The sequence below is a fragment of the Chionomys nivalis genome, chromosome 23 (assembly GCF_950005125.1).
Source record: "Chionomys nivalis chromosome 23, mChiNiv1.1, whole genome shotgun sequence".
NCBI lineage: Eukaryota > Metazoa > Chordata > Mammalia > Rodentia > Cricetidae > Chionomys > Chionomys nivalis.
Genome location: NC_080108.1, coordinates 24,938,317 through 24,958,351, shown reverse-complemented (window position 1 = coordinate 24,958,351; position 20,035 = coordinate 24,938,317). Strand labels below are relative to the sequence as shown.

Genomic DNA, 20,035 nt, shown 5'->3' with positions numbered 1-20,035 from the left:
CTGTGGTGTTTCTCAATGCCCTATGTTTATCTAGGTCAGGATTAGCTCATATACTCTGACCCCATCATGATGGCTATTTCCTAAGAGCCATTGCCCTGAGGGTGCCTGCCCTCTTCCCTTACTTAGGCCACCTACACTTTCTCACAAGCCAGCGCCGAAAGGTTATCAGCTGGAACATCGGGGACCTTCAGAATTCTCTTCTTGCATAATTGCCCACCTATGCAGATAAGTAGATCCCCTGATCTTCCAGTTATTAAATATTTTAAGCATCACCCTTGGAACCGGCAGATTGAGTCCAATGCAGGCCTCTTCTGATGACTGTGATCCCGGGCCTATCCTGTGTTTCGGCACTCTACTAGGCAGGTCTGGAAGGAGGAACAGCATCCATTGATTAGGTAAGCCTGACTGGCAGTTGTGAGGCAGACTGAGAAAGGCCTGTGAAGCTGAGCCCAAGGCTGGCAGGGAGAAGGTGTATGGGGCCTGGGCTGACTTCTAATGAAAGTTTAAGCCCCAGCCATGGCTGTTACAAAGAAAGGAAAAGCGGCTGCTGATAAGCGTGTACCTCAAAGTAAGTGAACTGAAGAGGAGGTCTTTAAGCTAATGGTGTTCCTACGTGGCCCAACACAACGCCGAAAATGTGTGGTTAAAGCGAGGCCACTGATTCCAATCCTTTCACAAGTCAGACAGCCTGAGTCCTGTCATCCAGAAGCACACACACACACACTTCGGCAGTTAAACATCTCTGAGATTAGAATACGTAACTACAGGTAATAGCAAGGCACAGAGGATGTGTGACAAACAGTGTCCTCTAGCCCACAGTGCCTTAGATGAAACCTGGGAATGAGTGGCCTGGCCAGGAAAATCACATCCCTCTGTGCCTGCTATATCCCTCTCGCTTCAAGAGGGAGACACACACAGAACCTTCTATTACACAAGAAGAGAAACCACAGCACAGGAGCAAAGTCAATGGCGACTATCCTGCTATGTCCAGGAGCCAAGTATGAGCTATGGTCCCTGGAGAGCTAGAGAGTTCACTGGCCTGCAGGGACAGCAACCTCTTTGCCCTGGCTGACTAGTGCCTGGGCCTAATGTTCACAGATGTTCTGAGTTTTCCAAGAAGACAGAAATCTTAGACATCTAGATCGTTATGTGAAATTCCTATTTGCGTGTTTGTTTTGATTCGCTTACTAAATAACATGTTTGCTCAGATCATTTGCATGCATGCTCAGGTTTGATTGGTTCTTCCTTTCACATCCATCTCCCTCCCCAACCAGGTACCCCCCCACCCCCAGCTTCTACTTTCATATCACATATATTCTATGACCCGCCCCCATCTCTTGGGCAACTTCTAGTTTCCTAGCTTTGCCCACTTACTTCCTCCTAGATATAGATATGGAACAGTCCCAAAGCTATGATCCACATACAGGGAGCGCATGTAATACTTGTCTTTCTTAGCCTGGGTTACCCTAGTTGATATAGTATTTTCCAGTTCCATGTATTTTCCTACAAGTTTCACAGTTTAAATTTTGTTAGTCAGTGAATAAAATCCCACTGTGTACAGATACTACTTTTTTTTTTTTTTTTTTGGATTTTCGAGACAGGGTTTCTCCGTAGCTTTTGGTTCCTGTCCTGGTACTAGCTCTTGTAGACCAGGCTGGACTCGAACTCCCAGAGATCCGCCTACCTCTGCCTCCCGAGTGCTGGGATTAAAGGCATGCGCCACCACCGCCCGGCCAGATACTACATTTTTATTACCCATGTATTTATTTTTTTGGTAGCCATCCTGGCTGATCCCATTTATGATCCGTGCTATTGTGGCTAGAGCAGCAGTAAGCATGGATGTGCAGATATCTCTGCAGTGGAAGGTAGAGTCCCTTGGATATATGCCTTCCTCGGAGCTGTGTAGCTGGGTCCTATAGTCATGTTTTTATTTGTTTGAGAGCCTTCTAATATTGAAATAATGGCTCAGTTTTATTTTTTTTTTAAGATTTATTTATTTATTATGTATGCAACATTCCTTCCATGTATACTTGCAGGCCAGAAGAGGGCACCAGATCTCATTATAGATGGCTGTGAGCCACCATGTGGTTGCTGGGAATTGAACTCAGGACCTCTGGAAGAGCAGCCAGTGCTCTTAACCTCTGAGCCATCTCTCCAGCCCCAATGGCTCAGTTTTAACACAAATATGAACATTTTGTATGTGCATGTATGTAAATGCATATGTATTGTTTTGTTCTCCGGATGTGGTATTAAGATGCAGCATGAAGCAAACCACTTTTTTTTTATCATGAAAACAACAAAAAAAGAGAAACCTATGGCAAAGTTTAACATTACATTCTTAGATCCAAAATAACAAATATTGAGTGCAAGCCAATAAGATATAGAATTTGACCAGATTATTAAAAGATTGGAGTCCTGTTTCTGGCCCTGTGATGTCATTCAAGTAATTTAGCTTCCCTCAGTTTCATTTTCCCCATTAATAAAATAGGAGTAGGAATAATAAAATAGAGAACAGCATTGTGTGTCCACTGAAACTACACAGTAGTGTCTGCTAGTTAGAGATTAATAGCCTGGGGCACACCTTCATCCCCCCCCCCCTCCCAAAAAAACCCCCTCCCGTTCACCAGTTCTGCCTCATAAAGTCGGTCACGGTTTTCAAAATCAGTGCCTTTTTAGCCGGAAACCCAGCCTCCCACTTCGTGCCTATAAAACAGGGGTGTGGGGAGGCATGGGGCACCTCAGACAGTGTTTGTGTGCTGATTCCACCTCCTGGGGAAGGGGGGGGGAGGCTCTCGTGGTCAAAAGTATGGGAAAGCGCTGCCTGTGAGAAAGTCGTGGGTGCTGTGCCATCCCCAGGCTTAGAAAGAACTTAAGAAATGTCTTCTGGTTTGTCCTCCTTCTGTGGGACCTGTGTTTCTGTTTTCCAGCTCTTTTCATTCCGCCTGTCAGCAGCCGTCCTGGGCGGAAGGCACAGTGACATCTGTGGCTCTGGTGTGCTGCTGCCGTTCACAATCCGTGCTCACCTCACACCGCACATCAGCTGCTGGCAGCTGGCCATGTATTCACCTCCCTCAGAGCATACAAGGCTAGCTGAATGCCCCTGCAGCAGTGCTTCCCATTTCTGAAGTCTGACTAGCCGCCGGGCTTCTGCAGTCTTTACCTGCTAGATCTTACTTTCCTGGCTCCTTTTCTCAGATTGTACACTGGTATGCCGCACTGCCGGTAGCAGAACCTAATAATGTTTGCTGAGTTGGTAACTAAGTGGACGGCATGCTGCCTGAAGTAACTGACGGAATCGGAGTTTTACAAATCACAGCAGGGATGGGAGGAGTGGAGAGAGGTCTCTGAAAGGCTGCTTTGTATGTATGATTTTATTAACAGGCACAAAAGTGGAAATCTGATCAATTTTGACATGTGTACATCCATAAACTACCATCATAATCCCATAATGTGAACATGACCATCACAGCAAACGCTCATGCTCCCTTGTAATCGCTCCATTACACACACATACACACACACCAGACATCACACACACACACATACACCCCACACATCACACATACCCCACACACACCACACATCACATACACACATCCCACACATCCCACACACACCCCACAACCACACACCTCTTACCCCCCACATTCCCCCCACACCCCACACATCACACACACCCCATACACATTCTTTCTCTCACACATTACACCTCTCTGAGTTCAGTTTGAGTCTTTTGAAAAAACTTTTTTCCATGGACTTACACTCCATGGAATGGCACTACAATAACTGTGGTGTCTTTCTGTTAACACCCATGCTAATTTTGGGTCGATGTTAGTTGAATGTTCTCATCATGACCCTTTATTTCCTAATCTTTCCTTCGTCAGGTAGCTCTAAGCAGTATTCCATCTGGGGTTAATTATTCTCTACTACTAAGGAAAAAATGCCTTTCTGAGTATTTTATCTCATTTCCTTGTTTAATTTCTGGGAACAGACCTGCCAACCTGAATGGGTACTAGGCACTTTCTTTTTAAAGTTACAGAAGGATCTTTCTTATACACCAATTGACATTTCTCCCCTTATCTGAGTGGACTCATCTGTGACTCCAGGCCCTCGCCCTGTGCAGCATTCTCTTCGCAGTAAACTGTCCTGTCAGCTCTCGCCACCTTGGTCTCCTGTGCACTCAGTCCACTAGTAACTTCTTGCTTCCTTCTCTCTTGCCCTGTGTCTGGGAAACACTCAAAGGAATAAACTGAGGTAACTGGAGTCTTGGTTTCTTTTCTTTTCTTTTCTTTTCTTTTCTTTTCTTTTCTTTTTTTAAAGACGGTTCCTCTGTGTAGCATTGACTGTCCTGGAACTCACATTGTAGACCAGGCTGGCTGTGAACTCACAGAGATCCACCTGCCTCTGCCTCCTGAGTGTGTGCCACCATGACACACCTTGTTTATTTTTTTCATCTCTCAAGAACCAGTGTCTTCAGAGATTGTGTGAGTGGCCAACCAATGACTGGTTCAGCCTGAGACCCTTGCCATGAGAGTGAGCTCACCTCTGACACTGCCTGGAACACCAGGACCCAGAGCCTGGATCTCCCAGGGATCTAGGATAGAACCAAACACATCTGGAGAAAAAAGTCAATGTAATGATGCCTAATGATGCCCTGCTAGACTCATAGACTGGTGCCCACCCAATTGTCATCAGAGAGGTTCAGTAACTGATGGAAACAGATGCAGAGACCCACAGCCAAACATTAGGCTGAGCTCTGGGAATCCTGCTGTAGAGAGGGAGGGACTGTAAGAGCCAGGTTGTCAAGAACATCACAAGAAAACCCACAGGATCAACCTGGGCGCATAGGGGTCACAGAGACTGAGCCAACAACTAGGGAGCCTGCATGGGACCGACCTAGGCCCTCTGCATATATCTGACAGTTGTGTAGCTTGGTCTTCCTGTGGGACATCCAACAGTGGGAACAGGGCCGTCTCTGACTCTTTTGCCAGCTTTTGGGACCCTATCCCTCCTACTGAGTCACCTTGCTCAGCCCTAATAAAAGTCAAGGTGCTTAATCTTACTACAACTTGATATGCCATGTTTTATCTTTATGCATGTAAGCCTGCCCTTTTCTGACTAGAAATGGAGGAGTGGATGTGGGGAGGGACCGGGAGAAGAGAAGGGAAAATCAGTGTCTTATTGCCAGGGTCCTCTCTTTTAAACCTTTTTAGTTTTGTAACATTTTTGTCTGCTTTTATATTTCATTTTTGTTTTTGGTCTCTCTATGGGGTTTGTTGTTTTTTGTTCTGTTTTGTTTTGTTGTTATTATTTTAGGCAAAAAATATATAAGTTACTCCATTTTCTCCAGATTTAAAGACTACCAACAGTCGTTTACTTTCTGCCTCAAGGTCAGTTGGAGTTCAGCGATTCATTTGTACTCATTTCAGTATAACTTCATTATGAATCGTTTGGATTCACGTGATTTCTGTTGGGATGTCTCTGTTTTACTTAGCAGAAATAAAACTGAAACTTTAAAAAGAACTCCGCACCAGCCACCATGCCCTTTTGAGATAAAATGTTTTTAATTTTAAGGAAGTCGTAGGCATAGTGTTGGTATTTTCCTAGAGGTTGACCTAGAGTTCTAGAGAAAACAATGTGTTTTTTTTAAAAGTGGCTTCGAAAATGGCCATCTGACACCTTTCTTTTTTATTTGGAATTAGAGGACAATGTGTATGAGAATATGCAAGAATCACAGGAAGTCCCCATGTCCAACCACCTTGACGAAGTCATTGCTGCTGTCAGCGACACTGCTGAGAAGAGGATCCCGAACAAGCTGCTCCAGACAGCGCTGTTCCAGCCCCCTCGAGAGAAACTCCACCTGTGCGAAGAGAAAGCAAAGTCCCACTTGAGCAACCACGAGGTAAGGAGCCTTGAGGTCACACACCTTCTCTCTGAGAGCTGAGCCCTAATCACAAGCCTGAGAAGCAGGGTGATGGGACTACATTCCTAACCTCAGGTGTGAGATTCAAGAGAATCCTCGAGAGAGAGCCTGCCTTCTAGCATGAGTGTGGGGTGCAATGATTGGTCTTCATTGTCAACATAACTGGATTCAGAATCATTAGGAGTCTTGAAGGAGGGGGGGCACATACCTGTGAGTGTGCCTGTGAAGGCGGGTCCAGAAAGGAGTAACTGAAGGTTAAAAGTCACGCTGACTGTGTGGCTAATGTACATCCCCATGAACTGAGGCTCTAGTGAAATGAAAGAGGAGAAAGGAAGAACCATACTGAGGGCCAGCGTTTCCCTTTGCTTCCTGACTGCTGTGACATAGCCACCCTTGCTACCACACCCTTCTGGTCACGGTGGACTGAGCCCTCAGAAACCCTGAGCTGAAGCAGGTGCCTCCTTCCCTGCTTCTGTTGGGTATTTTGATCACAGTAACAGAGAATTAAATAATATGTTGAATTTTAGCACATGCCAGACCCTACCTACAGTGGATTATAGTACAGACTGTATGAAACATCTACGCACGTACAGCCCATTCGAATGCTCTTATGGTTCTTGTTCCCTGCGTCTTTCTTCTCATCCACCCCTCAGTCACTCACTCACTCTCATGTGATCCTAGCCTCAGAGGGGCTTATGTATGATTGGACTGAGATGATAGAAGGGCAGTCACTGTAATCAGTTCTGGAACAGGTTCATTCAGTGGCCATACAAGTCAGAACAGCAACTAAAGCCTGGATCCTAGGATGGGAGCTGATGAAGCTGCACTAGAAACAGTGTTAGGAGCCCTCCAGAGGAGGACGAGGACAAGAACCTTGGGGACAAATGTGGCGGATAGGTAAGTGTTGACAGAGGTTTCTGTCATGCTGGGTCCCACAGCTGTTTAGTCCCAAAGAAACACACAGAGACCTACATTAGTATAAACAGGTTGGCCTATTAGCTCAGGCTTCTTATTAACTCTTACATACTACATTAACCCATAATTCTTGTCTACATTAGCTATGTGGCTTGGTACCTTTTATCATCAAGGCATTCTTATCTTGCTACCTCTGAGTCTGGGTGGCGACTGCAGACTGTGTCTTTCCTCCTCCCAGAATTCTCCTGTTCTCGTTATTCTGCCTCTACTTCCTGCCTGGTTGCCCCACCTATACTTCCTGCTTGGCTTCTGGCTAATCAGCATTTTATTAAAACAATACAACTGACAAATCTTTACAGGGTATAAGATCATTGTCCCACAGCAGGTTAAGTGCCAAAGACCTGGGGGAGCACAGTCTCTTTGAGGGACTAGAAGGGAACGCTGGAACAAAGGCTTCGGTGACACAGTGAGGAGTAACCGCTCCGTGGATAGAATCCAGGCCCTGAAAGGCGCCCACTCTTCAGACAAAGCGTTCTAATGGCACTGGAGGGACTTAGGGCTGTCGACAGGAAAAGGCCATGAGCAGAAGAATGTTCGCTCCACAGCTGTTCATTGGCTGGGCGCAGAAGAGGGTGCTAGGCTGGGGGATATCTGTGACAGTCTTGGAAAGGAGGGCCAAAGGAGGCAGAGGTGCCGAGTTCCTCTGAAGGAAATATAGAAATGTAGTCAGTGGGGCTGACTAAGGAGGGAGCATAGGAGCTAGAGACGTGAGTGAGGTGGAGGACGTGCAGATTCTGACTTAGACTCCATCTGTCTGAGCCCTGTTCATTCACTGTGCACCTAATTTTTATTCCATACCTACTGTCTGTTGATACTAGGGTTAAGTAAGCTCTGGGCCAGCTCCTCAACCAAGGCTTTACAAGAGAATGAATACTTCATGCACAAAGGCCTTTAGCATGTGCAAGGGCATGAACTGCCCTCCTGTGTCTAGATTGCTACAAGCATTTCGTCATTCTGTGGTTCCAATGAGGGTATCTAGGATATGGCAGTCAACAGGCTGGAGCTAAGGGGTGCTAGTTATAGATACGCTAGAGCTGTTCATTGTAGGAATAGAGGGTGTCCATCATTTACATCAGGGAGGGCCTCAGAAGGTTGGGGTCAGTGAGCTGAGAACTAAGGAAGGAAAGAAGCTAGCTGAGGGAACGGAGCTCTCGGGAAGGGAAGGGAGAGGAAACACCACATGGAAAATATCCAGGGCAGGCTTGCGTGTGCCCTGTCTGAAGTGGAGAGAGGAAGCCATGGGCTAAGATGACGGACACGTGGTTAAAGAAGCAATCAGCTCCGCTAGGACCTTGAATGCTATGAGCTGAGGGCCCCACAAGATATTAACATTTCATCAGGGTCCACCTGGTATAACTTACTTTTTTTTTAAAAAAAAAAAATCCATTTCTATGTAGTTTTTAATTTTAAAGTGTATTCAGACAGAAAAGTTATGACTCAGGCTGGAGAGATGACTCAGAGGTTAAGACCACCGGCTGCTCTTCCAGAAGTCCTGAGTTTAATTCCGAGCAATGGCATGGTGGCTCACAGCCATCGGTGAGATCTGGTGCCCTCTTCTGGCCTGCAGGAGTACATGTAGGCAGAATACCATATAGAATAAATAAATCTTTGAAAACAGTTATCAGCGTTTATTTCATTCATTGATTCATCTGTTTATTGTGCCGCTAAGCCACAGCCCAGTGTACTCACTTAGATCTGTCGTTTTGTTCTGGCTCACTCTTTTTCTTTACTATCATTATTTTTTCAGCTAAGAACAGATAATAGATACTATTATAATATATAAGAATGTTATAGATAATCTAAACGGCTATATTTTACATGTTAAATAAAATAATTTCTCTTCTTTAAGAATAAGAATATTCTCCCATATCACCACAGCACAGGGATTGAAATTAGGAAACTAATACCTATGTAATAATGTTACATGATTTGTAAAAACAAAACAAAAAGCAAAAAAAACACAAGCAGATCCATGGATAGATATGAGTTCGCACTGAGTATAGATTCAGTATCTCTTTGGCCTTCTTCAATCTGCTGCAGGTTCCTAACCCGAAGCAATTACTTCTATTGTCCTATTATTAAATAAAACTCAGGAGTCAGATATGGGGTTAAAAATCTGATTGATCAGAGAAGTGGCGGAGAAACAACCAGTGACCTCCTTTCTCTCTCCTTCCTCTATCCAAAAGGGACCACAAATCTTTCTAAGACCCTCTCTACTACTTCTTCCTGTGTTTCTCTGTATGTCCCGGGTCTTCCGAAACCTCTATGGCTCATTCTGGTCAGCTAGTAGCTGGATCCGTCCTCTGATTCAAAGTAAACTTTATTGGCCATCTTGGGAGTGTCAGAGTGTGATCAAACTATCCCATAATACTAGTCGTCTTTGTCTTTGCTGCTCTTGATATTTTGAGTCATATATTCCAAATGTGCCATAGACTATGTCTTCCTTTGGGTCTGCATTATGTTTCCCACAGGCAGGTCTTCTTCACATCTCAATTAACACAATCAGGATAATGCCCCATAGGCCAGACTCCGGTGAATTTGACTTCTGTCACATCAGCAATTAGCATTAGCCATCAGTAATGCTGGCAAGCCAGAACCTTCCTGTGTAGTCTCTGCACGGAGCCTCTTAGCCTTAGCCTAATGCTTGGTCAGGTGCTAGTTTGCTAGGGCCATCAAAACAAATGCCACAGGCGCAGGGGCTTAACCAGCAGGCAGTTTCCCTGCAGTTCTGGAACTTCGAAGTCCAAGGCTGTTTTTGTTTTTTTTTTCTGGGGCCTCTTTCCTTGATACTGATGGCTGCGCTTTGTGTCCTCACATGGTCGTTGTGCACTTGTATGTCTGAGTCCTGTCTTCTGTAAGCCGTATTGGATCGGGGCTTGTCCTCAGGGCCTCATTTTATCTTAAGATTTATTTTATTTTATTTTATTTTATTTTATTTTATTTGTGTGTGTGTGTGTGTGTGTGTGTGTGTGGACAGAAGGGGGCAGTGGATTTCCTGGAGCTGGAGTTTCTGGCAGTCGTGAGTTGTTCAACCTGAGTGGTCTGTGAGTCATATTCTTCAGGTCCTGTGTAAGAGCAGGAAACACTCTTAACCTCTGAGCCATCTCCCTGACCCTGGGAACTCCATATTAAAATCCTCCTAAAAGCCTCATCTCCAAATGCAACTGCATTCTGGTAGACAGGAAGTTGGGACTTCAACATAAAAATCTGGAGACAAGCTGGGTGTGGTGGTGCACTGCTTTAATCCCTGCAATTGGTAGGCAGAGGCAGGTAGAAGCCAGCCTGGTCTACAGAGCAAGTTCCAGAATAGCCAGTGCTACACAGAAAACCCTGTCTTGAAACAAAGAAAAAGAAAACAAAAAGAGACCTCGGAGTGAAGCACGATTCATAAAAACTCAGAGAAATTGGGGTCCAACTTGAAGGTCCCAAAAGCAAACCAGCCAACCGACCTCAGTCTGAAAATGGTGATCCCGCCTCCAGGAATCTCAGAATGAGACTATGTCTGAGAGCTGTCTCCTCCCATTTTATAATCCTCTCTAGGGCGTGCACTGCCTGGTTTCTATGGCAATGAGTGTAAGGGGGGCATTTCGAGTTGAGAGCTAAAGTGTGTTGTTTGACGACCACTCCCACTTTCACCTGGACCTACAGCAGCTGTTTGCTAAATGTCAGCTGGAACATCAAAGGGGCGATCAAATGTCTGTTCCACCTAGTTTTGCTTTCTTCCGCCATATTTGCCACCATTAAGTTGTATTTACTTCTTAAATGAATTGTTGTTTACTTCATCCAATCAGATGGACACTCTACCACCCCAAACAGATCATGTTTGATTCTCTGACACATCCCAAATGCTTAGCACATAGAAAACAGTAAATATCTATTAAGTGGATATGCTTACACGTAGGCCTTATGGCTCTCAGGTTCTAAGCTATCTATGTGGTAAACTCGGTTTCTTTTCCTGACAGTACAAACAGGCCATCCAGGAGCTTGTGCGCTGTGTGGCATTGACAAGAATCTGCTACGGCAGCTCACACTGGAAACTAGCGGAGGCGTTTGTTAATCTGGCTCAAGGCTACCTCCAGCTGAAAGGTGAGTGTCTCTCGGCTAGCGAGGTTCAGTTCATCAGCAGAAGGCTTTCTGTTCTCCCTGTCTCCAAATTGAGTTACTCCAGAGGGATCAGGTTTTTGTGGTTCTCCTTGCCAAGTACTAAGCGGCAAAGTCCTTTTAGGAAGAATCGGTAAGGTATATAACATATAGGTGTCAGCAGGAAGAAAGGCAGATTGGGATACGGGTTTTTGGTGGCCTTAGAATTAGAGTTCTTGGAGGATGACCTCTCGGGTGAAAAGGTGGCAGGACAGAAGCCAAGACACGGAGGAGAGGCCTGAGTTTTCTTGAGAGGTGGGAGGCAGGGGTCTGAAAGAGAGAGAAAGAGTCACTCTTTAGTGCAAGTAGTCAAAAAATAAAAGGCTAACCCAAGCCGGCATTAGCTTGTACAGCTTAAAAGGCTCAGGTTAAATTGGGCGGCAATGGCACTTTAATCCCAGCACTCAGGAGGCAGAGGCAGGTGAATCTCTGTGCGTACGAGGCCAGCCTGGTCTACAAACAAAAAGCTAAGGTGAAACTTGTTTTAGACAGACGTAGCTGGTGTTCCAACTCTGTGGCCATGATTCAGTCTCTTTCTTTTCATGTCATTTGGCTCTGTTTGTCTTGGCATTAGCTCCATCTTAGCCAGGCTTTTCCCATAGACTACCAGCAACTTTAGGTTTCCTTGCTAAACATGACCAAGAAAAAAGACTATACCACCCACCAAAACATCCCAGGATTTTGGAGGCCCCTCATTTAGACTTCACTGGAGTACATACTGAAGTGAAGGCACAGTCTGGTAGGTCAGACCTGATTCTGGGTTTTCCTGTGTCCTGGGAAAGAAGCTGGTTTTGGCCAGCTTAGGGTGTGCAGGGGTCGAGCATTATAAGAGGAAAATAGAAGGTGGGGATGGATGCAGGAAGGTAGAATGCAGATACTCGCATGTGGGGTCTTCTACTCGCTGCTGATGTTGACTTACACAAGGGGCCCCACAGCACCGCCCTGCTCTCGGTTCATCCGCCACAGAGCAATGGTAGGGTGCTGGCAACACAAGCCTCCCAGGGTCCAGTGAGTGGCCTTACAGCGGGAAAGTACCACATGATAGGGCATTCTTACCTGTTTGTCAGGGGCCACAAGAGCCAGAGGGGGCATTGGAGATCATATCATTAACACCTCCTCAGAATTTTCTAGATTCAGAGAAAATTGATCCAAGCCGAAACAGCTTGCTGCAAGAGCACATTGTTAAAAAGCAGCTGATTGGAGGCTCAGGTCTCGGAACCACATGCCAGTGCCAGTGTCCTGCCATCTGGGATTTCAAATCCTGCTTCCTCCTGCAGCCTCCTCCCTTCCGCACGAATCCTTCTCTCTCAGTTTAAAGTCAAAGCTGTACTCGCTCTTCAGCAAGGTCTCACAGAGGGCCAGCCACCATGCTAATGGCCATGTAAAACCTATTCAGACTTAGCACCTACCTGTGGAGTGGGGGTGTTCCTACTACGTCTCTTCACCGTCAAGGTAGCTAAGGCCAGTTTCATAGTGGATGGTGGAACAGAGGATTCGTGCTGGGCAGTCTCACTGCAGAGCCCATGATCTTGAAACTGAGCCTGAGCTGTCTCCAGTAGATTAGGTTCAAATTCTAAGGGAAGGGGCTCTACCTGGAATCCTTATACGTCACTGTAGGTGGGACATATGGACAGTTGACACCGATGAATTCCTGACAGCCAGGTTAAAGCTATGCCTTTAAAAGATAAGAGACAGAATTCTGCAAGAGTTCCTACACAAAGAAGATAGACTTGCTTCTCTCCCTTAGAACGTATATTGTTTCTGTTTCATAGACACAGGAATGGAATTAACTTTTTATTTTGACAGCTTTTGCAGAGAACTGAGATCCGATTAAATGTAATTCCGAACCTGGGGCTGCAGATGTATGAATATGAGCGGAGGGGGTGTCAGTGTGGAGGCAGAAGGTGGGAGAGTGTGGGGAGGGTACCCAGAAGACTCCCGAGCTGCTCTCCCACAGTCTCACCCCTCCCACAGGTTAAGCAGCCCCTGGAAGAACTCTAGAACACACGGGGAAATCAGTAATAACACTCACCATCTGTCTCACGTTCGTCTGTGGCTTCCCGAGAGCAAGGGCTCGCAGCATGGTAGTCCGTGACCTCTGGGGTTGTATGGATAAGTATTTATAGCCCCCGTATTTGTGCTGTGCTCAAAGAGCACTTTAATATTATGACTGCAAATGCATGAGCAGAAGACTCAGACTTCTTAGTATGTCATTTAGATTGCTGTCACTCAGCCAGGATCACAATTCCTGAATAGCTCGCTTCCTACCCAGAATGCCACAGTCCTTGCATTCCATTTGTGTTTTGATAATTATTTATATTTTACATCTGATACTGGTGATATCTCAAAGCTGCTCAGTTCCAGCTTGTTGTGCTTATTTCTAAAAAGGCCATTTCGGGAAATGCTTTCCGTCGTGATTACTTGATATGAAACAAATCTGGGGTTGTTATAGTCAAGGTACTAGTTCCTGCTTCCGAGATCTGAGTCTGTGTGCGGCTGGACAACACTTGCCAGATTCCCAGGCTGTGGGGAATCATGTTCCTGAATCACTGAGATTGAAGAGAAACTGACATTTCTTTTTTTTCCCTCTGTCCATAGGGATGTCCCTACAAGCAAAGCAGCATGTGGAAAAAGCTAAAGAAATCCTGGCCAGCTCCATGGAGAGTCCCTATCACGACAAGACAGATGTTTTCAAGTGTTCCATAGAGCTTTTCTACACCATGGGGAGAGCCATGCTCGCCCTGCAAAAGTATCCTTTTGCTTCTAATCCTCACCAACAGAAAGCCCCGTTTCTGAAATTCTTATAGTTAATTCTCAAACAAAAAGTTGCTATTCGGGGATAACAGTATTGTTTTTTTTTTAAGTATTTATTTATTTAGTTAGTTAGTTATTATGTATGCAATATACTGTCTGTGTGTATGCCTGCAGGCCAGCAGAGGGCACCAGACTCCATTACAGATGGTTGTGAGCCATCATGTGGTTGCTGGGAATTGAACTCAGGACCTTTGGAAGAGCAGGCAATGCTCTTAACCTCTGAGCCGTCTCTCCAGCCCCCAAGGGGATAACAGTATTGTATGAGCAAAGAAAGTGCAGGAGATGGGGGTTCCAGAATCTAGGAACCAGCGGGACTTTTCCTGAACATATTTCAGATTTAAAGAAGCCGCGGAGAACTTGTTAAAAGCCGAAAGACTTTCCAAGGAGATGCTGCAGTGTGGGAACATGATAAAGGAGGAGTGGGTAGAAATCCAAGCACGGATCAAGCTGTCGTTCGCACAGTAAGTTCTGGTTTAGAACTCGTACGTCTGTTGACTGAGGGTTCTTAGGCTTCTCCCAAGGCCATTGTCCAGTAAAGAAGAGCAACACTGTCATATCAGAACAGCCCCAACCAAGACAAACACCAGTGTCGCTTGTCACTTGATGTGGAATATACTCCTGCCACCACCCCCTGTGGTCGCAGAGATCCTCTCCTCGTTCCCCTGACTTTCTTCCTGCCAGCTCTGCCCATCCCTGTTGCCCCTTCTTCCCTCTCCTTCCCCTGTCCTCTCTCCCACCCCAGCATCATCACCGTTCATCCCAGGAAGCTTTGCTGACATTGAAGATGTTTTTCTGAGGTTCTGCCCCTGGGATGGGATTCCTAGGTTACAGGATATCAGCAGTACGAGCTCACTAGGCACTGACCCATTGCCATGCCCAGCTATGAGGCCTCTTGCAGGGTGGATGGGGTCCCATCTGTGATAACCCCCAACAATATTTGGCACTGTAACTCTTTCTACCTTGATGCCCTGAAGTATGTACCATGCTACCCAATTATTTTTAAAATTCCATTTACTTTTCTTATTGAATCAATGAGTTTGAATACCGCTGTATACCTCTGAGAATTTGAGATTCTCCATCCACAAATAGCCTGTTAAGGTCTATCTTACTTTTCTTTTGAAATTCTGTGTTTTCATACTAATAATTGAGATTTTTCTTATGTTATACATGTAATTATGTCGCATGTATTTTCTTATATCTATTGCCCTTTATTTTGTCTATGGTGTTCTTCATAATATAGAAATTATTCATTTTACCAGAGTCATAGCGAATCATTTTTTTCCCTTTTTGCTTTATGCCTTTGAATTTTGCTTAGAAAATATTTCCCATGCAAATATCAAAGAGTTTCCAAAATTTCCCTCTACCTCATATGTTTTAAGATTATAAAAAACTATATGTATATATATGTGTGGGTCACATGAGTGCAGTGACTGAGGAGGCCAGAAGGGGGAGTCAGATCCCTGGCACTGTAGTTAAGGTGATTGTGATCCACCTGATGTGAGTGCTGGGAACCAAACTGGGGTCCTCTGCAGGAGCAGTACCTGCTGTTAAGCTACCAAGCACCTCTCCAGCCTCTACCTCACGTTTTCAAGACGGTGTTACCACTCTTTACCTTCTTAGTATTTCATATCTCAGTTTAGAAACTTCACTTTGGAAAATCTAAAGATTATCCAAACTAGGGGTTTTAGTCTGCAGATGGATTGATTTTCTGAGTTATCCCACTGTTAACTGATTTTCTAGCTGTGGCATTATGGGTAGAAGCTTGTCTGCTTAGAAGCACCTCTGAGATGGATGTGTTTTCTTTTGTCAGCCACTGCCCCCTCAGCTCTTAGAATGTTCCCAATGGCACGGAAGAAGCTGCATTCTTTATTGTGTGTATGTGTGTGTTCGATGACTTAATGAGTCTGTATAATATGAGCTATATTAATTTCTGATATTCAAATATACGCCTTAACACACACACACACACACACACACATTTTGAGACAGGATTTTTCTGTGTAGACCTGGGGGCCCTAGAATTAGCTCGGTAGACCTGGCTGGCCTCGAACTCAGAGATTTCCCTTGCCTTTGCCTTCCAAGTACTGGGTTTAAAGGTGTGAACCACTGCTCCCAGCACATCTTAAATAGTTCTTAAACTGATGTATTAGTGTTTAGATGAGTGTATTTAAAGCCCTCAAGTGGGATCAACATTCTGTGTACATCCTGTGGTTTGCCATTGTTACACATATCCCTAGGTTTTGCCGAAGGGGAGGAGAACCCGCAGCACCCCTTCCCCTTCGTCTCCCATCCTTTGGATACTTGTCATCTCTGCTCCAGTGTTTGTGTAGCTGTGGCGAAGAGCCCTGACCAAAGGCAGCAAGGAGTGTGTGGGGCGGGGATAGCAGGGCAGGGATAGCAGGGCGGGGCTTATTCGGCTCACAATTTGTTATAGTTCTGTTTGTGTGGGAGTCAAGGCAGAAATTCAAAACGTCACTCCCCAGGGTCAAGAGCAGACAGATGGAGAAGTACCAGGCGCCCAGAGCCTGTTCCGTCTCACCAGTCATCAGGGAATGAGAGCTAAAGTTGTAAGATAATGCCATGGTCCCACGAAAAGGCCAAAATCTTTGGAAAGATTAATAGTGCCAAGTGTTGGCAAGGACGTGCACTCAGAAATGCCCCCTCCCTCGTAACTGCTTGGCTGTTTTAGATAGGCCTCTTAGAAAACTGTGTGCCATTATCTCCCAAATCTGAACGTCTTCACACTCTTTGACCCAACGGTATCACCCACTATATATACTCGGTAGAAATCTTTGCATGTTTATTCACCAAAACACACATCCAAGTCTGTTCCCAGCCTCGTTATTCAGTAGCCAAGAACTGAGAACAGCTCAAATGTCCTCAAAAGGAAGCTGAAGCGCTGGGATCTGTTCGTATACAAAGGCATTGTCAAGCCGTTTGTTACATAACGTCATGAATGACTCTCACAAACACAGTATTGAGTGACAGAAACCAGACCCCAAATATGCAAACTGGTTCCATTCATAGAACTGAAGGGAAAAAGCTCATTTGTTGGTGACCAGAGAGCTAACCCACACAGCGTCTCTGCCTGCTCAGAATGAGATGGTTTTTTATCCCATTGTGCAGGAGGTATACAAATGTGAGGCCCCAGATCTGATATTGGCTGCATCTGTTGAGACCTGACTAGTGCGTCAGTTCTTAGTGTTGAGCACTGTTGCTACAAAACACTGAGGTATCCTCTGCCAGAATCTAGCGCCACCTTAAGAGTGCTTGCCAAATCGCAATACCAAACGTGGACAGCAGGTGGCGAGCTTTATCCACGTCTGTGTCGAACAACACTCAAGCATATTTAAAGGCCCAGTTAAACTCTTGGAGATGCCTTTGGTTATAATAGAGTTGTTTTCCATCCTGCCACGTATTTCTTTCCTGGTTCTTCGCTCTGACATTTCCCACAGAACTTGTGTGTTTAAAACGCGCGATTTTCGTTTGCTCTCTTGGCTTTGTGTTCTCACGGAAAGGGGAATATTTTGTTCAAACAGACTTGCTTTAGAAAGAAACAAGGCTTTGCCTTTGGATGTGTTTGTAGTTACACTTGAACTGCGCGGCATTTTCTCTCATGAGTCTTGGGAATGGAAGGCCAGGGGAAGGTCTCGGGCAGCCTTTGGATTTCTGCCCCTCTTAAAAGGACATCTTTTAGTGTGCTTCTCCTTTTATGGTGCCTACCAGGCAGGCCTGGCACGGATAGTTAGGGCCGCAAAGTGACTCCCACACAGACTTCCACCCCTGCAGGAGGTCTGGGGCGCCTTCCCTCCATGCCCCATCCCTTCTCTCCTCTGCTACAGCACCACTGAATTCAGTAATGACTTACTAACTTGCAGAGTGTCAAAGTGTTTCTGAAAGTCACCAGCAAAAATGGGACTACTTTCCCCCAGTACCCAGCACTGCATTCTGTTCTGGGAACTCACACAGAGCTCCCGGAGGTGGATACTTACCTTTATACATACAGATGAGTGGGCGCCAATGCACGGCCCTCTTTCAAATAACAAGGTACCGTTGCTGATGGTGACCCACTGACGTGATGATCCATTGCCACGCCCAGCTTTCTCTGTGGCCATGTGACATCATGTTTGGCGTCTTCCCCAGCTTGGCCTATGAACACCCGAGTCACCCTGCTGTGCTGAACTAACCCAGAAATGAGCAAACACGATTTTTTTCCTCAAGCGTCAAGAGGGCCACCTGCCAGGTGTTTCTAAGCAGGGGAACAGGATGTGAGCGTGGCTGTGAGTCAGCGCCCTGGGTTCAAGTTGGGGTTCGTTCAAACCACCCCACTGGGAAGACAGGGGCAAACCCCCCTGCCTCCTGTGTGTCTCACTCTCCCTGGCCACCACACAAAGAACAGGATCTCAGAAAGTGGCTGTGAGGATTAACTGGGCGCTAGACTACACACATGGTGGTCCCTTAAAAAGAGAGGAACGGACAATATGGAGAGGAGAAGAGGGGATGGTAGGGGAGAGAAGAGGAGAGGGGAGGGGAAGGAAGAGGAGAGGAGAATAAAAGGCACATTAACTGCTAGTTACTGATACCTTCTGTGGAAAGTTCTTGAATACATTATATTTCATCCTCAGTCCTTACTACAAGGTGGATACTCTTATATTCCCATTTGCATAGGAGCTAAGACCAAAAATGGTATCTCCCAAGTCACACCGTGGGGAAGTAGCCAGACAGAACCTGTTTGCACCTTTCGTCCTTCCTTCCTTTTTCTGTTTATTTCTTTTTCTATTCTTTTTTTTTTTTTTTTTTTTTGAGACAGGGTCTCACTATGTAGTTCTGGATGCCCTGGAACTCATTGTGTAGACCAAGCTGGCCTGGAGCTCACAGAAATCTGCCTGCCTCTGCCTCCTGAGTGCTGGAGTTAAAGGAGTGCACACCACTCCCTGACTACAGCCTGCTCTTTCAGATCAGTGCCCAGGCTGCTGTGCACAGTTCAGAGTGATTCACTAGTGCTGACTGGCATTCTGGCCATGTGGCCAACAGCAACCCTCAGCCATGTGTGGAGAGGGGCGCAGATGCAAATCTTTTCAAGCGTGGATTCTTGGAAACCCCACTTGTGCTCTCTGAAGACTGGGCACTCATCATATTGTTTCCATACGGTCCTTCCCATTCACTGAAGCGCAGCATTCTCACCAAACCCCAGACTTCTAAGAGCAGACTCTGCGGCTTCGGGCACCCGAAAGGAGCCTGCTTTGTTGAGCGTGCACAGAACGAGTGTGCATCCCTGCACTAGATGTCACATGCTCTGTGTGGTTACTGGGGATGTATTTTCATTCAATAAAATATGCCGTGGTGTAAGTTGTGAACCTGCCAAGCACACTGTCGCATTCTGTTGTTCAGAATTCTCTGTCTTTCCGTCTGTCTGGTGTTTCCTCTAGCTACCGAGCACACCACAAACACAGTAGATGGTAAATCCCCAAACGTTCCCCACAACAGATAGAAAGGGATAGGAAAAGGCATTGCTGCCCCACGGGTCACACAGAAGGAACCGGAGACAAGGTTACCCAACACCGACTGATGCGTAAGTGAGTTGCAGATAGAGGAAGACCATCGCTGAGCTGGTTCTTGATATAATACTCCTTTTTAGTAACCACTTGGCGAATCTCGCATGAGTGTGCTTTCCCCTTTGCCTTTGAGTTTCAGAGCGCTCTGCGGGTGCGTTAGCCTGGGAGCCCCATTTCTGCCTGTGTCTGGTGGTGAAGCCCTGTAATAGCAGACACCACCGACTTCACTGGGCGACAGAAAAGGCTTCCTTCTGTGACACACTGGTCAACAGACTGTTGTTCTAGTTTGTCTTTAATCAAGTATTTGAGGCACACAAACTGTAGATAGTGTTATCCAGACAGTCCTGTGCATGGGGACACACACAATAGAAAGTCTTACAAATGGAAACCTGCCAGGTGTTCGCCACAATCCCTGTAGGCATTTACCTTATTAAGCCGAGTGGCTTTTTTTTAAAAAATCGTGTATGTGTATAGCTGAGTATGTGTGTTTCCTTTTCTGTTTCAGACTTTGTGTTTATGTTTCAATCTGTAGCTTGCTCCCCCCACCCCCATAACAATCCCCATACGTTTTGAGATGTATCCACATTGGTTATTCTAATCTCTTCATTTTGGGTGATTTTCCTTTGAG

At 45.8% G+C, this 20,035-nt stretch overlaps 1 protein-coding gene across 2 annotated transcripts in view; it reads left to right on the top strand.

The window, feature by feature from the left end:
- The window catches only part of Ttc23 (tetratricopeptide repeat domain 23), a 79,325-nt gene that overhangs the window by 8,033 nt on the left and 51,257 nt on the right, over positions 1-20,035 (top strand). For both annotated transcript variants that reach the window (XM_057756604.1, XM_057756602.1), the window contains exons 2-5: positions 5,703-5,902; positions 10,861-10,984; positions 13,637-13,787; positions 14,188-14,313. In XM_057756604.1, the coding sequence (XP_057612587.1) occupies positions 5,723-5,902; positions 10,861-10,984; positions 13,637-13,787; positions 14,188-14,313 (581 nt within the window). In that variant the 5' untranslated portion in view covers positions 5,703-5,722. The remainder of the gene's footprint in view (positions 1-5,702; positions 5,903-10,860; positions 10,985-13,636; positions 13,788-14,187; positions 14,314-20,035) is intronic.